Consider the following 16,895-nt stretch of genomic DNA (forward strand, 5'->3'; position numbering starts at 1 on the left):
TTGGATATGGAAATATAACATGATGTTTGTCTGCTTTGAAGTTGACCACATCCTTTTTGCTGATTTTATAGTCTTATGTCTTATAAATGTTTCTGAGACACCTTCCCTTTAAAAAAAAAATTCTTAAAGGGGGGCATCTCTTCTGAATTTCCTTCACAGATGTGAAATTTCACATTTCAGTGTTAAACAAGTGCTTTAAAATTCATCAATCTGGTGATCTAGAACAGCTGAGGAACTCTCCTAAAATGTTTATACAATCTTAGGAGAAGTGGGGATCTCTTGAGGGAAGCTACTGCACTTTTTTTGGAGAAGTTTTATGTACAGTTTGATGAAAAGAAGGAGGAAGAATTTTTGGTAAAATACTCCCCCCATCATCATCTCCTGTTTTTCATCCTGTCTTATTTTGATCATGCTTCTGTAAAAGCTTCCTCAAAATCATGAGCCATCATACTCAAGGGGAGGTTGTGTTAATTTGTCTTCCCTAATAGTTAATTTATCACATGGAAAGCGCTTTACTGTCAGAATCCAAATTAAAATCCTGTTTACTCTTTTCATTATTCAAAATCCAATATGCTAGTGAGCTTGATGGTTAACATATTTTGAAACATTTGATGGGCTGCAGAAAAAAAAATAAAAAAGGTTGATCGCTTCACCTTTTTGGGCAGAAGAGTGGTAATTGTATCATTCTAAATCTTTAGCATTGATCCCCTCCATGATTTCGAAGGGTTCTCTGTTCTCTGAGTTGTTGGGCTTTTTTCATATCAGCCCCCACATCTGTTGAGCAGCTTCCCTCCTGCTTTGCACCATGCTGGTCACTGAACCTGATTTGTCTGCTTTGTCCTCCCCAGTGCTTTGACATTGACTTTTTTTTTCCTTGAGCATGTGTTGGATTGAGATATTCTGATGTACGACAGTAATAACTGCTTTCACAGAAGCTGCATCCCCAAATGTTTGGCAGGGTTAAGTAAGACAGCTACAAAAGGTTGCGTAAAAATAACTGCTGCAGGGAGGAAGTGAGGTATGCCAGAGGGAGGGAGAGGCAAATCTCCCGGGGTGGTGTAAAGGTGAGAGAGTGCTGAGGGGATGGGGTACAGAAAGGGCATTTCCACGAGGTGCAAGGTGGCTGGGAAAGCTTTGACCCTGCAGTGGGGAGGTGTTCTGGGGGAAAGGGGGCCAAGGCAGGCAGAGCACAGTACACCCCTGGCTTGTTTTGGAAACACATTTGGGCCAATTATGCATTGATTGTGCAATGAAGGGTCAGTCACTGGGGTAGTTTTTAGCATGGATGAAATTTGGAGGTCAAATCAGTTGACTCTGGAAGTTGCTGCCTCTGTCTCTTAAGTACTGAGTTATCTTTATTCTCAAGGGCAAACATGCTTTCTTTTTGTCCCACTGTTGAGTTCCCACATTATTTCCCAGGTAATACCTATTGCCACTGGCTTTATATCAGGGCCACATTAAGTTTTTACCTGCTGGTACCATTAGTCAAACCTTTTTATTTGGGATTTCCTTTTATCTGGTGCTTTGCAGTGGACCTCTGTTCCAAATTGCTGTCTGCCTGCCATCTACCTGCACCTCTACCTACACCTCTACAGCCTCCCCGGGCTGTAGGCTGTTTGTTTTACGTGTCATTTGTGCTTCTACACTTGTTACCTTTTGGAGAGGGTTTGGATCTTTGCAGGGTCTCTGTGTATCTTGATGTGTATTTTACGTACTTGGAAAGATAGCTTTACTTATAATGACATTAATATGGAATTGTAGAAGCAAACACAGCTGGCCTAGTGCTGCTATTTTAAGGAGAATTTGATGGGGAAGTAGTTTGAACATAAGTATGTGACAGGTCTTTTAAAATATAAAAATACTCCAAAGAACTAAAGCTCTTGGAAAAATACTTTAGAAAATAAGCACTTGCTTAGGTGTGAAGATTTAGGGCCTGATCCCCTGAGCTGTTGTAAATCTGACTTCCATAAGAGGTGGGGTAGTGCAGGATTCCTGTTTCACACATACTTCAGTCCCACAGCAGCAGAAATGACATTGGTACATGGGCTGGTCTTTCATGGCCATTTCCTATACAGAAACACTGCCCATCGCACCCACACCCCAGAAATCCCCAGATGCTATGCCTGAATTCAGTGGTTATTTTAATTTATAATGCTTGGTTTAATGTATCCTAAACCACATGTATTTTAACTAGAAACTCCCCAGGGTCCTCGTTCAGAACTAATTGCTTGCTGTTTGTGCAATTCTTCAAATATGTAAAATGCTCTGTGAGGGCTTGGAATTACTCAGCTCTGCTCTGATTTGGTCCTAAAGATGGGTAGGGGTGTCTAGCTGAAGTGCAAGCCTGGGAATCAACATGTATAGGCCCTCATTCTGGCTCTGCAGAGACAGTATAATTTTTGGGCAAGTTGACTAAAGTGGCCTACAGCTTGGATTTCCTGTAGGGGAAGGATAATGATTTTATTTTTAATTGGGCTAAAAATGCAGTTGAAGGGCTGACTACAGAAATGGTTGGAAATTACAAATGAAATTTATCATAGCTGTTATTATTAGTACGTCATTGAGAATGAATTTAGCTCAGATCATGTTTTCCCCCATAATAGACTATGGGGGGTAAGAAGATTTCTAAAATAGCTCTGAAAAAGTCTTTTTTCTCATAATTTTGAGCATTTCCCATCTGCTGTGAGCACATTCCTGTTTTATTTCCTAAATATCTTTTCCTTCTGTTTCTATTTTAAAGTTCCTTTTGCCAAGATTTTACTTCCCAGTCACTGCTGCCAGGAGTGGGGTAGGGGTGTGTGGCAAGCAAGCATTTACCTTTCAGATTTTGCAGTTAATTGACTGGCAGGCCATGGAAGTCCCTGCACCACTTCCACTAAGTGCTTGGTGCTTAAATCCCTCTTGCAGCCCTTAAGTTGCTCTCCAGCTCTGGTGATTGCTGGTACCTTCTCCTTTCCTTCTGTTGTAATAACTGAGAGGTTTGGAGTGGCTGAATTCATGGGGTCACATACATTTCAGGCTGGGATTGCATTTTAAAATAGTTCCTGACTGTTCCAAGTTGGCAGGCTGGGAATGCTTCTGCTTGCCCACTGCATTCAGTCTATCATGTTTCTGTCCTTATATTCTGCAGTAAATGGAGGACATACTGTTCAGGGGAAAAAGTCCTGCCAGGGCTACCAAATGTACTTTGCAGTCTACACTGAAAGCAGCTCCCTCTGTTCTATCTTTGGAGCTGGAGAAGGGGCTACATTCCCTCCTGAAGCAGTTTCATTGATTCCCTGCTCTGGGCAGCTTTGGCACTTCTCCCCCTCCAGCTCCCTCCTCTTGAGATCTTATGGGGAAAGTGTCATGAAAGGCAGTTCTGGAGGGTGTCACATTTCTGTGGGACCTCCTTCACCCCTGAAGAAGGGATATCATGAATAAATAGGCCCTGTAACTTCTGCTGAGCTCACTCAGTAATCCTCTGTCTCACATCTCTACTAATTGCATTATCAAAATGCCATGTACGTTGTAATGTCTTAAAGTTTTTTTAACAGGACAGTTTTCTGTCTGAAAATTCTGCTTTTCAGAAAGCAAGTGTTTCATGGAAATGAAATGTCAGTTTTGCCAAATTTCCGATTGACTGTCATCTTTTGTTCCTTTTTCCCTTCCCCCCCCTCCCCATTTCACAATTATCCTTTATAAAAAGAAGGAATGAAGCCATCTTAGTAGTAACAGTTACTTCTTGGGTCATGCTTCTGTGAAATACTTCAATTCCACGTTTTCAAGCCCAGAGACGGCAGAATTTTTGTCAGCTGGCAAATTAAAGGACATCAGATTTTTCTCAGGCAATTCCATTTGTCCTTACAGCTCCCTTTGAGTTGGAAGAGCAGCACTTCCCAGTATTTTATGTGTGAGGAAGGGAGGTATAACAAAGCTAAATAATCCACCCAAGCTTATAATTGAAGCCTGGCACAGAGTGGTGCCCACACACGTGCCATTCACCATCCTTTATCCAAGTCATGTTAGCTCTGCTAGGAATTTCTTACTCTTTTGCAAAGCCTCAGTCCCCAGAACTTACAACGATTTCTATGCCTGTGGAGTTTGGGGGCAGATTTAAAGATATGAATCACTTATCTGAGGAACAGTAGGCTCAAACCTCCCATATGTAGGCTGGTTTAATTTGAATTTCTTGACTTTTCCTAAGTGAGAAACTGAATGTAGTTTCTTCCTTCTTTCAACCTCCCTGGCTCTACTGATATCCAAAAATGCAAAATGACATCTTGTCTCAGCCCACCAGAGCAGATGCATTGCAAGGGATTAGACTGGAATTTTTCCTAAAATGCAGCATTCTGAGTCGTTTTTGGAAAATGTAGCTGGAGAACAGAGGGTTTGATGTTCACTTGATGCTAACCCAGCAAGGCAGGAGATATGCAGCAAGTGAAAGCTGTAGGCACAGCCCAGAGCCAGCATGGCCAAAAACCAGAAGGCCTCTTGTTAAGGGACAGAGCCCTGAAGGTGAAGCAAAGTGGTGGGTCAAGAGGACAGGCACCAGCAGAGCCTCATCTGATGTCCAGGCAGGGAAAAATCATCTCACAGCTGCATTGAGACACAGGAGAACAAACAGCAAAGCTCCTGGCTGAGGGAAGTGGACACAGCTGAGGGGTTGAGCTGAGAGTCATTGTTTTGGGGTGCAGTGTCTGGAAGAGGTTGGAACAACTGGAGATGTGGATAGATGTGGATATTTGAGGCTCTTGCATCCTTACCCCCACTCTATGTGTGAGGACCACTGATGGAGGTAAAGCTGAGCAGCAGCTTCATCTTCCATGAGAAAGGAGCTGCACAGGGGTCTTGAATGCTTATCCCTGCTCAGGTGTGCAGGGAACTGTGTCATGTTGCTCTTCATCCTCCTTGAGATACACCAACCCTAGATTTGGTTCAGAATAGATGTAAGTAAATGCTGCAGAGTGAAGATATCTGTGTAGGAGGACATAACAAGCTTCTGACAGATGGAAAAAGGCTGATGAATCCTGAAATCATGGGTGAGATCCAGCTGTCCTGGTGTGTGTGTCCCCCCAGCATCTCCTGCCCTTCAATTAACCTTTAATTAACCAGGATTTGACCTGGGTGGAAAGCCAGACATGTTGTCAAGAAAAAAACATGGGAACTTGAGGGGACAGGGAGGTAAATTTGTTAAAAAAAATATAATTTTGACTGAGAAAGAAAAATTTTAAAAAGCGTTTGGTGGGTTTTTTTTCTTCCTCTTCTTCTTTTTATTTTTCTATTTTGGCCCTAATGATTTTTTTTCAAGAATGGTTGACTAGGTCTAATGAAAAGAATTATTGAATCCATTGCTGAGGGCCTAATTCTCTATCTCATGTAAATTACAAGTCAGTCTGAAATGAAGCCATGCAGGTGTCTTGCAGGAATTATTTGGTCCGCTGTAATTACTACAGCATAAATGAATGTTCCTCTGAAAAAAAAGAAGAGGAGATGATAGGAAAGGGGCCCATCAGCTTTGAGGTGTGTTGTGTGGAGATATGAGTGCCTGTGGAAAAACATGAAGGAGACAATTAGAAAAATATCAAGTAAAATTCTGTCTTTACAGGGAATATTTTTCATCAGATTGGTTATGCCAGGCACGGATTTGACCCATCAAGCCAGTAAAGCCTTACAGGCAGAAATAAGGGTATCATAAAAGCAGGATGAATTAATTCCTTCTCAGGGGAAAAGACCACCCATTGAGTCCTGAAGTTACTTTGATCCAAATCCATGAACTCAGCTAGAACTTAAAGGAAATTCTTCATAGTGTAACACGAGCACCAAGTGGCCACGAGGCATCAGGGCAAATCCATCACAATTCACTGTTAAGTAACGCTTCAGGTCTCAGCAGAGCTGTTTCATTCCACCATACAACTAAGAGGTCCCTCTTGGCTTTGCTTTTAATTAATTAAGTCACAGTAGTGGCAATCGTGGCTCTGCAGCAGTTGCTTTCTGCCTAATTGTACTCCAGGCATATTTGCAGCACTCCTGTCAAACTCCCAGGCTTGTTTCAGGAGTCAAGCTGCACAAATGAAGTCCCTGCTATTAAAAGCAGTTTGTTTCCTATTCTTTGACAATCTGTTCCTAGTGCTGAGCCCTGCTGGAGCATGGACTTCTTATTTTTTTGGCAATTTTTTTTTTAAAGTCAAAAACCGGTGACATTTACCAGCTACCAAACTGATTTCAGACTCTCACCATGCTCAGGAAATCAAGGTTCTCCATGTCAGCATCAGATTATTTGTAGCAGCAAGAGTTTGATATGCCCAGTTTGATAGATCCTGATGCAATGGCATGAATATTTTCATCCCTCAGTCCTAGATCTGGAATAATTTATTCCTTTCCATTCCTTCCAGCAATATGGTTTTTGATCAGTGAAACACATTTTTTCATGCAGACCGCCCTAATATTAGAAGACACCTTGCTCCCAAAGGTTTGCAGGCAGGAGGATGTATTTTATATCACAGTCCTCTTATTCTCCATCTTAAATTGCAGGACAGACACAGCAAATTAAATCAAGTTATGCTTAGTCACATCTGCTTCATTTGTATCAGGCTGGTGCCACTGAAGTAGAAATTGTTCTTAATCTCTCCACATTGCTCGAGCTGGAAGTTGACTGGCTTTGCACATAATGAAACTCATACTTCATCTCTTTAAAATGATTGGACCTGTGTTTATCTTTTTAAAGCAGAGTGACTTGTGGTCGCAACATATCAGCCTGTTATTGACGGGAGAGGGAGCATTTCCCTTCAGCTCCCTCGTTTACCTCTCCGGGTTTGTTTGTAGGAGATCTGTGACTAAAGCAGTCCCTGTTGTCCCCCAACAGAATCAGGACAGCCCCAGGTGTGAAGATCACGGACATCAGAGTGAGCGATGCTGACCAGTGGGGGGTCCAGGAGGAGACGGACAGCGCGAGGAGCACGGCCACCGTCACCTGTGTGCACAACGACCCCGGGGCAGAGGACAGGTGAGACACCACGGCCTTTCCTGCAGTAACCCTTGCTAAAGTGCTGGGAGAGACACGCCAAAGCTTCTTTAATGAGCCGGATTGCCCTTATTAGCAGTATTTTTTCCTCCTCAGCCTCCTTGGAAAAGCTCTATGTGACCTGATGAGAGCTTTTTCCTTTTGTTTCACTTCTGAGCTTCGGATGTAGATTATCTAATTAAATTGGAGGCAGCCCACAAATCCTTAGCTCACATCTGCTTTTCATGAACCTTCAGGGCAGCAGAATTCCTGCTGCCAAAGGGCCAACAGGAAAAAATGAACTCAAATGGAGAAATATGAAGAACAATTGAAAGCAATATAGGGCAATGCTGTCTTCTTTATTTGAAAATCTGTGAAAGTCACAGCTATTCAGTTTTATTCATTATTGCTGCAAAACACCTGAGTGTCTATGAACTCTCCTGAATGCTGTGTACTTTGTTATGTTAATGCTCCCACAAGCTGTATCAAAGGTAAGGAGAAATTTACATTGTTAGTCAGAATTATGTATTTTACAAAACGAGCAATTTCTCTCCATTATCATGCAGTTAAAGTACACTGTGCATAAATTTAGCTAGAAATTGTATAATAATTAGGAAATCACAAAACTTCATGTCAGAATTTTTATTTGTGGAGTCTTTTGCATCCATCCTTTTTTCCTGAAAATTCCTGTGAGGGAGAAAAATGGTTGCTAGCAACTGTTTAGATCTAGGAAGATTGTTGTCAGAGTTTTGCAGAGCAAAGAGAGTTTCTACTCTGCTTAGTTTCTGCAGCTGTATTTGAGGAGGAAACAAATCCCACCCAGCCCTGGGTACCTACCCTAAAAGTGTTGGGGGAAAAGCTACTTAATGTGAGTTTACTTTTTAGCAACAGGCAGTGCAGTAGGCACTGCTGAGGTGAGAGTCCTCTTGGATGTGTAAAACAGGCCTGATGAATAGCAGGGAAAAGTGCCTGTTTCTCTCCAGTGCCGGTGCAGAGTGGAGGCGACTGAGTGGGACGCAGACATTTGCCTTGTAAACCCGTGAAGTGAGGGGAGGTGATTCCCCACTCTGGTGAAGTGCTACAGAGCCTTCTGGCATGAATTCCAGGCGAGGCTTTCGGTTCATCAGCTCTTCCATGCACTTCTTCTCAATTAAAAAAAAAAAAAAAAAAAGAAAAAGTTTGGTGGGGGAAGACCCCTCCTGTTTCCTAAGTGCATTCGCCAGTCGTAATTCCGAGGTTGTGATGCAGGAAATTCTAACCACCTTCCATCCTTATTTTCCTGGGGATTCCTAGGCTACTGTACTGATAAAGCAGAGCTCTGGCAGCTGGATTTGGCACTGTATACTTTATCTCCAAATCCTCTGCCTTTTGGCAAGAAGTCCCGACTCCTCCAAAAGATGCTGAAGAAGCCAGTGAGTCCCTTTGGTGGGGTAAGAGCTCAGCCCAAGGGGCAGTGGCCTGGAGGGGATCTTTGTGCTTGTCCTGGAGCTGCTCAGTGACACACAGAGGCTCCAGCAGTGAAGGCTCAGCCGGAATTGGCTCTGGGGGATGATCGGGGTGGCTGAGCAGTGTCTGATCTCTGCTGAACTTTGCACTGGGGATTTTTTCTCTAACAGCTGTGACCTCTGTTCTGTTTGGAGCAAGGTGGAGAGCCATCAATTTGAAAGTGAAATGCTGAGGTTAAAGGATAACTTCAGATCACTTGGCGTTACAGAAATCGAAATGAAACAACTATTTTTAAAGTTGGACAAAAAAATAGTGTGAATGCTGAAGCTTATTGCCTTCTATGTGGTTTCACTAATCCATGAAATTATACCTGTCACAGTAACTTAGTTTTTATTAAAACTGAGTTTTGCTTTGTGTTGAACTGTTAAATTGCACAAAAGCAATGAATCTCAAGTTAATTAATACTTTGACCCTTTCCTTTGTGAGATTAGTTTAATATTTTTGGATTAATTAAAGTATGCAAATAGAAACTGCTGAAAGATCATTTCCAGATTTGCAAATATTGTAGTACTTAGAGTAAATATTTAACTTTGATCTCTACTTTAATTTGCCTTTTTGGTCATAATGGTGGCCCTCCTGTTCCTTTTGAAGGATGTTAAGTGTTTATGTGTAAATTCTGCTGTCTCATTTAAATGAGCAGAGACCTGAGCTTGCTTCTGTTAAGGTCAACGTGGCAAAACTGTCGCTAAACCCGATTCATCTGTTCCTCCTTTTAGTAATTCAAGGAGCTTCATTAAAGGCAGTTTATGTATGAGAGCACAGGATCAATCTCTTTGGTTGCAGAGCAGAGGCTGTTAGTAAACAGAATCGTATCTACCTCGGGGGAGATGGGTTTTTCTCTCTTGGAAGTCATTTCAGTGCTGCTGAGCAGTGGGTAAGCCAGGACTGAGCCTGGCTTAGCTTTTTTCTGAGTAAGAGTTGGCCACGTTTGTGGTGGCTTTGAGCCTCCCTTGGGCTCTGTGAAGAGGGGCAGCTCCAGGAGCTCTGGTGAAACCGAGAAACTCCAGCAAGTCACAGCTGGGTTTGTGAAATCCCTGACTGTCCCTACTGCCCTGCCCCCCGACAGGGCTGTTCTCCCCTGCCTTGCACTTGGGTTGTACTTTCTTCCTCAGTGTGCAACTCTGATAAGAGCCACCAACAGGCACTGCCTGCCAGGAGAACAGTGGCTCTGGGCTGTGACACGTTCCTAATCCAGTCTGCATTCCTTTTAGCCACTGTTATCAGCTGGAGCATTTTCAAATTTGCTTACTTTTCTAATCTTTCTCCCTCTCCCCTCTGCAGTGTTATCGCTATCCTGAGTTTTTCATCTCCATTTCTCACATTTCCCTACGCAAATTGAGTGTCCATTAAAATGCTTTAAATTAAGACCTTTCCTCCTTTCATGCAGAGTGCATCATGCCTATTCTGTGCATTACTTGAAAAAAAAATTCCTTATCACAATGTTTCAGGCAGTTTACATTATATTCTATTAAAAATCCATTTTGTCCAAGGTTGTCACAATTCATAGATTAAAGCTTTCCGGAGTGTGTTTTGTTAGGAATACATTCATAAATTCACCTCTTTAGTAGTCCCATAAGCTTGTATTTAAAACCTCTTTTTGATAATGTAGTTGAACAAAGAGTGTAAGAAGAAGAGATTTATTTTAAATACACACACGCAAATATACCCACATCTATTCTGATTTGTGTGGAGACTTGTTTTGCCCTTACTGCTGCCATCTCAAAGGACTTTTTTGGTAGCTTGTTGAGTGAGGAGATTGATTGTTGCCATCTACATCTCTTCTCCCTCATGTTCTCTCCTTGGGGCAGAACTCTGAATTTTGGTGGGGTTAGTTGAAGCAGCAGCATGGTTTGTTGCAAAAAGTTTCTGCTTCAAGCACAAACAGTCCTGCATTATGTCTGCAGCGCTTCCATTCCATAGGAAAGAATCTTTATGGATTTCTGCATTGAGTTCAATGCATCTTGTAAGGAGTGAGGAAGTCAGGGCTGGTGGGCTAAGCAGCAATTAGGGTGTTTTCAGCCCTCAGTGCAGAACAGCTGAGTTTGTGAAGGGCTGGGGTCTTACCCTGTGCTGTAGGGCTATATACTGAATTATTGCAAAAAATGCTTTTGAACCACAAGGCTAAAATTTGGGAGTCTACCAGACAGGAATCCTTTGTGGTTTCCAGAAAATTGATCCTACTTTTGTAAAGACCGTGCAGGCTTTTCTCACTGTATTTGCCAAAAGATGGATAGAGCCTTGCAATTCTTGTGTCCTTTGCTCCTGAGAGTTCTCTGGAAGCATCTCAGGAAATGCCACAAATTAACCTGCAGTGGGACTGGGGCAAGAGGGCTCGAAAAGACACCCTGAGAGCCTGGTCCATCTTGGCAAGCTACAATACCCCATAACTCAGCACTGATACCCTGAGGAATGGGATTTCTGGAGCTTTGCCAGAGTGATTTAGCATTTTATCGGATTAGGTTGTTTCAGGTCATTGCTGAGCAGGAGCTGAGTTTCCGTGGTCTCATTTGAAAGGCCCCACAATACCACGTATTTCATGGTCATGGTGTTTGGTGTCTCCTTGATGGAAAGCTGAAGAAAAAAAACTTAATGTGACTTGGCCCTTGGTTCAGGACAGATGAGATGGCAAGAGCACAACAACTTAGGTCAGAGAGTTGCAGCTCAGCTCTGAAAGAGAGCATAGAAAGAGATAATTTTCCTTACTCAGGAACACTGTCATTAAATTGTATTGGATTATCATCAGGTAAGGAGAGTCTGATCCTCTGACAAACTAGTATTTTAATCAGAAGGGTTATATTTATGCTAACTAGCAAAGTTAATAAAATTGATTTTACCTGCAGTGTTGAGTACAGTGTTATTGAGACCAAACTGGTTCTTCTCACCTAGGGATTATTTTATCTTCATGTCTATAATACAGCTTCCATCTCTCAGGATATTCATCACTGCATAAATTAAACTTGCATGAGGGGCACTCAGAATGCAGAAGTAAGGAGAGTGAAATCTTCAGAAAGCTTTTTTTCAAGTTCCCTCAGAAGTATTTATTCTGTCACCTGAAAATTTATATATATATTTTTTTAATTGATACAGACCAGCTCAGCTCTGGCATTTTACATCATCTATCTTTAAACTTGAATGAAAAATTAGGATTCTATAATGATCATTCCATTTCTTTACTATTTTAAGAGGTGTTTACAGAGTTCAAATTATTTAAATTATTTTACGAAACTGTAATTGTAATGCCTAAGACAGAAAAAGCAGTTATTTTATGTATTTATAGGTAGGTTTTAAAATAATTCACTTCTTTTTCTGTGCTTGCCCTACATATTCCACTCCCCATTTTACCGAGGGCAATAAGCACTTACTCCACCTGGAAGCCTGGGGTGCTCTGAGGCTTCTTGGCAGTGCTCAGCACTATCTCTGCCAGATTGGAGCTCTCTCTCACAGCTTTTTGGAGGTGTTTCTGCACTGAATTCCCCACCACTCCGCTCCAGAATGACACACTTGAGTCCTGTGTTGCCTCCAAGCTCACATGCCATCAAGCAGTGGTAGTGTGGTGCATATTCCCACTGTCTCCAAAGCAGAGCCTGCTGTGGTCCAGGGGGTTTGATGAGCAGGAGAGACCTCACTGCAGTTACAACTTCCTTGGGAGGGGAAGAGGAGGGGCAGGCACTGAGCTCTGCTCTGTGGGGACCAGTGACAGGACCCCAGGGAATGGCCTGAAGTTTGTCAGGGAAGGTTTAGTTTGGATATTGGAAAAAGGTTCTTCCCCCAGAGGGTGGTTGGGCACTGACCAGGCTCCCCAGGGCAGTGGGCACAGCCCCGAGGCTATCAGAGCTCAGGGAGCATTTGGATGATCCTCTCAGGCACAGGGGGTGACTCTTGGGGATGGTCCTGTGCAGGGCTGAGGGTTGGACTCGATGATCCTTTTGGTCCCTTCCACCTCAGCAGATTGTGTGATTCTGTTATTTACTGCAGTGATTTGGTCCTGTGGAGGATCTGGTGTGGTTGTATCCAGAGTGCCAGTTCAGCACAGGGCACACTGGTGCTGGAATGAGGAGTTTGGTTGCTTCTGTAAGATAAATAAGCCTATAAAGATGGGTGGCTGTAGCACACAGCAGTGTGCTGTTAACCACACTGGGGAAGGCATCAGGCCATGCACTGAAACACTCACTGATGTGTTTATAACCAAAGGAACTCGCCTGGCCCCAGGACACTTGAGTGTGTAAAGTGCCATCAGCAGCAGCAGTTGTCTGACAGAAGATCAATTGCATGTGTTGCTTTACACAAAAGAGCAGTAACTGGTAAAGACAGACAGCCTTGCTCTGTCTTATTTTAGGCCATGCAAAGGCTGTGGGCTGGATGCCATGAGGTTCACATAGTACTACAAAGTGAATGAGCAAGAGGAGCAGAGGGAGCAAAGAAACACAAGAAGATGTGTAAAGCACACAGGAAAGAATAGAGAACAGCTGAGGGAAAAAAATCTGGGGAGATGGGAAAGGAAAGCCAATGCTGTCATCCCCTACCAGACCAGTCTGATGTAGGTGAAGTGATCAGACTTCCTTAGGGCCTCTTTCCACTATTAAAACTGTATTTCTATGAAGGCAGCTAATTTGAAAAGAAAGGTTTTGAATTAAAACCAGAGGTGCTTAGGGTGTAGGAAGAAGCCATAGATTCTGTGGTGCAGCGGTTTTGGGTGTTTCCTTCCTATTCTTATGCACTTACTGCTTTCCTTAGGTTGGAGGTGTCATGGGCAAAGAAATGTGCTTTGAATGTAGAGTGCCTATGGCCTAAAGATCCTGCAGGAGTTCATTCCCTGGCCTTTGGCCGGCTCTCAAGACAGCACTTTCTCTTGAGCCATTGATGAAGAGGATTTTATCTTTAATGTACCAGTTTTCAAGCTGTGACCTCTACTATGAATGATGGAGTCTGTTCTGCTTTGTATAAAGGGTGTTCCAGTGAGAAGCATCCACACACATTTTCAAACATAAGTGACTCTATTGAGTCACAAAGAAAACTTGAGTTAGAAGAATTTTAACTAACCTTTATTCTTTACATCCATGCCTTTTTGTATAAAAGAACCCAGGCCTGCTTGGAAATGTTCCTCTTAGATAAAAGCGCTGACACCTCACAGTAGCTTACAGAGGACGTAAAAATAATAGACAAATTGCAGTGGTACAAGGGACAAGTTATTGTAGAAAGCTGTGGTGCAAGGATCAAATATCATTTCTGGAGGGTCTTTTTTTCTTTTTTTTTTTTTTTCTAGTCAGGGCCAAGAACAATGAAATTGTCTGTCCATCTCCTGTTGGGAGGCTAATAGCCTGGAAACCCCATTAATTCTCTCCTGGCCAGCCAGCTCTTTTGGATGGCTGTTTCTGCCTCTTTCTTAGTTGGGTTCACTGCTGCTCAAGTACAAACTCCAGTAGAGATGGGTCAGAGGCAGTACTGACTGGTAGACCAGATAATTGCTTTCTGGCCCCAGTTCACTCCTTTTGTTCCATCCTTGCTGGTGTGGTACCTGTGTTATGGCACAAGGGTCCCTTTTTGAACAAATTCATCTTTGGTAGATGGAAAAACCCGTTGTGCAGTGCAGCAGGGAGCCCCAACAAAGTCGGTATACTGTTGTCTGGAAAATTTGGAGAATGAGGAACATCTTGTTGGAAGAACTCAATTCAGTGGAGGAAGATGATACAATACAGAGACATGAGTATTACTTAGAAAATCAATGCTTGAGAAAGGTATTTTAGCTTACCAAACAGACAGAAAGCTTTATGTCAATCCGGAGAAATGTGCAGAAAATTCCTTCTGGCAGCATTTGCTTAATGGACTTACGGTGAATTAGAAAAATATTTTTTATTTTATAAAAATTGCATCTTGCTTAGAAGGTTTGATTATGCCTCAGAAAATGTGTCTACCTACCCTGCTGGGTAGAATGGCCTCTGATGGTAAACTGTCTTTGTATAGAGTAGGTGTGATATTCCATGAAAATGTTCAAACTTGAGTTATGTGCAGCATGTCTTGGTGAGTAAGGGCCCGAGGAATTAAAGACTCAAACTGAGGGAAAGAAAAAATTCTTTGAGAAAAAATTCTTGAGGACATGCTGAGAGGTAGCAAGTCCTTTGTTGCATCCCACCTTCTACCTTTTTGGTAGCAATGGAAAGAAAACTATAAGAAATAAATTCATTGTGAGAAGAGTAACATACATGTCTGACCCCCGGTGATGTTCATTCACAATTTTGATCTTTCCCTCAAAAAAGCAAATTCTGATTTCTTGATCACCTTGCTGATAGATAAGGCAGTTGCCAACTGTGTTTGTGGCTGAAGACTTTCTTCCCGAAGTCTGTTTCTAACTTCTAGAAGTGGTTATTCAGGCAATATTTTAGTTTAGAATTTAAACTGTTTCAAGTTTTGATCTCCTTTTTCTGTATTGCCAGTTCAGGTGGTATAAGGAAAATGGAAGGTATTATTTAATACCTGACTTTGCTTTAGTAGATAATGTGGTGCAGTGATGAACATGCAAAGAAGTGGCTTAAATAAACTCTTCACAAGTGTGGTCAATAGAACCTGATCCAAAGCCTATTCTGAGTGACATGTCTTTTGAAAGATGAGCCAAATAATTCTGAAAAGAGTCTTGTTTTTTAATTTGACCTAATTACCTTCGTTTTGGGTATTATCATTCCTAGATGTGAATCTTAATATTGATGTAACAGTTGGGAAAGTTTAATTTCAGGCTAGGTTAGTCTGCATAATTAGGACTGCAAGAACGTGGCAGGGAGACTGGGAGCAAATTTCAAATGCATGCAGACGAGTGAATGACTGTTCAAAAAATTCTTCATCCGTTGGAACTTTCATGCTTTTTCCACGTTGGATGCCAAAGGGAATGATGACATATTCAGAAGTCAATGGGCTTCTCCAAGTCTCTGCTGGTTTCCTGTCTGCTGTTTCCTGTGCTGTGTGTTTTGATGTGGATGGTTGCACATGAGTTACCTCAGGAGGTCAATGACAGAAGTCTGTACAGCTCTGGAGGATTTCTAAAGCTTTACAGACCTGTGTGTGCACATTGCAGCCCTGCTTAATTGATAACTAAGTCTGAGTGATAAAGTCCAAGTAACCATGGCTGCTGAACTCATCACTCTCATAACAGATGTCCTGACTGAAGGAACAGAAGTGATCCTGTGTTGGATTTTGGGGGTTTGTTTCTATAATTTAATCACCTTTTTCTTTTCCCTCGATGACTCAAAGGAGCCTTTTCTTTGGTCTGAGTATCCAGGAAACACAATTCTTAGTGCAGTTCATCTTATAAATGCAGGATCTGCACCTGTTTAGGTATCTTGCAGCACCTTTAGGCATCTCACATCACCTCAGTGCTGGGAAAGCTTCAGTGAGCCTTCTGGAGATCACAGAGGGAGGGAGGAGACATGATCAAAATTATTATGCTACAAAAGCATTACCTGATTCTTCTGTAAATATTGTACTTATTTTTATATAGACCCAGATTAGAAACCTATTTGTTTGGCAAACTGAAGTCTAGACTCAGAAGAGCACCTTTATGTAGGGTGCCACTTAAGTACGTACTTGGTTTTGAGTACCTACCTTGTTTCTGTGGATGGCAGGTATAATGATAAAGGAGGTACTCAGAGTCTGCAATTAGAGACACCAATATGTGGAAAATATAAGACTTGATGGTGAGCCGTGTTATATATAATGACAGGCATTAGTGTGTCACACCTGAAAATACTGTGGAAACCAGAAACTGGAATTTTCTGTAGCGCAGAAACCTCTCTGGGTATGTTGAAAGTGTTGCTAAGGAATTTATTTTTGGCAACTGTACACTGAGATTTAAGTACCATAATTGGATTGTTCTTTGATATAATAGGACTGGAAAAGATTATTGAATGAATGTGAAATTGGGGAGCTGGAATTTGAGGTATATTTAATTCCCTCTTTTACCAGTTTCTGAGCTTGACTTGTAGCAGAACCTACTGCACACATTTGAATTCCATTCATGACGTGTTGACTTGCTTACTTAATAGCCAGTGCATTAAAGTACAAAAGCTAACAGCTCGTTTATTAGGCGTTTAGCCAAAATTTAAACTCGTTTTATTGTTAGGAGGTGCTGTTGCTAGACAGGCAAATATTAAGTTTGTTACTTTGATTTATTTGAATAATCTCTGCCAAATACATTACAAAACATCCCAGCATTAACTTTGCATAAATTATTTTTTGCTTTAGTTGGAATTTTTCACTCATTTTGCCATTGATATGCCTCACCTGTGTTTATAACTTAAAAAGTTGTAAACTTTTTATGTTTATATTTTTATACTTAACTTAAAAAGTTATAAACTCTTGTAAAAAAAGAAGTAAAAATTTGCTGATGCTTCTACCAGTGTCAGCATGTGATTTTTATTTT

The 16,895-nt window shown here is 41.8% G+C and overlaps 1 protein-coding gene across 5 annotated transcripts in view; it reads left to right on the plus strand.

The window, feature by feature from the left end:
- TMEM132B (transmembrane protein 132B) overlaps positions 1-16,895 on the plus strand; it is a 323,947-nt gene that overhangs the window by 189,073 nt on the left and 117,979 nt on the right. For 4 of the 5 annotated variants that reach the window (XM_051785676.1, XM_051785678.1, XM_051785677.1 and 1 more), the window contains one exon: positions 6,845-6,985. The exons of the other annotated variant lie outside the window; for it this stretch is intronic. In XM_051785676.1, coding sequence (XP_051641636.1) covers positions 6,845-6,985 — 141 coding nt within the window. The remainder of the gene's footprint in view (positions 1-6,844; positions 6,986-16,895) is intronic. 5 annotated transcript variants of the gene reach the window in all.

Source organism: Manacus candei, unplaced genomic scaffold, assembly GCF_025592945.1.
Source record: "Manacus candei isolate 608988 ecotype Guabito, Panama unplaced genomic scaffold, ASM2559294v1 h1tg000020l, whole genome shotgun sequence".
Taxonomy (NCBI): Eukaryota; Metazoa; Chordata; class Aves; order Passeriformes; family Pipridae; genus Manacus; species Manacus candei.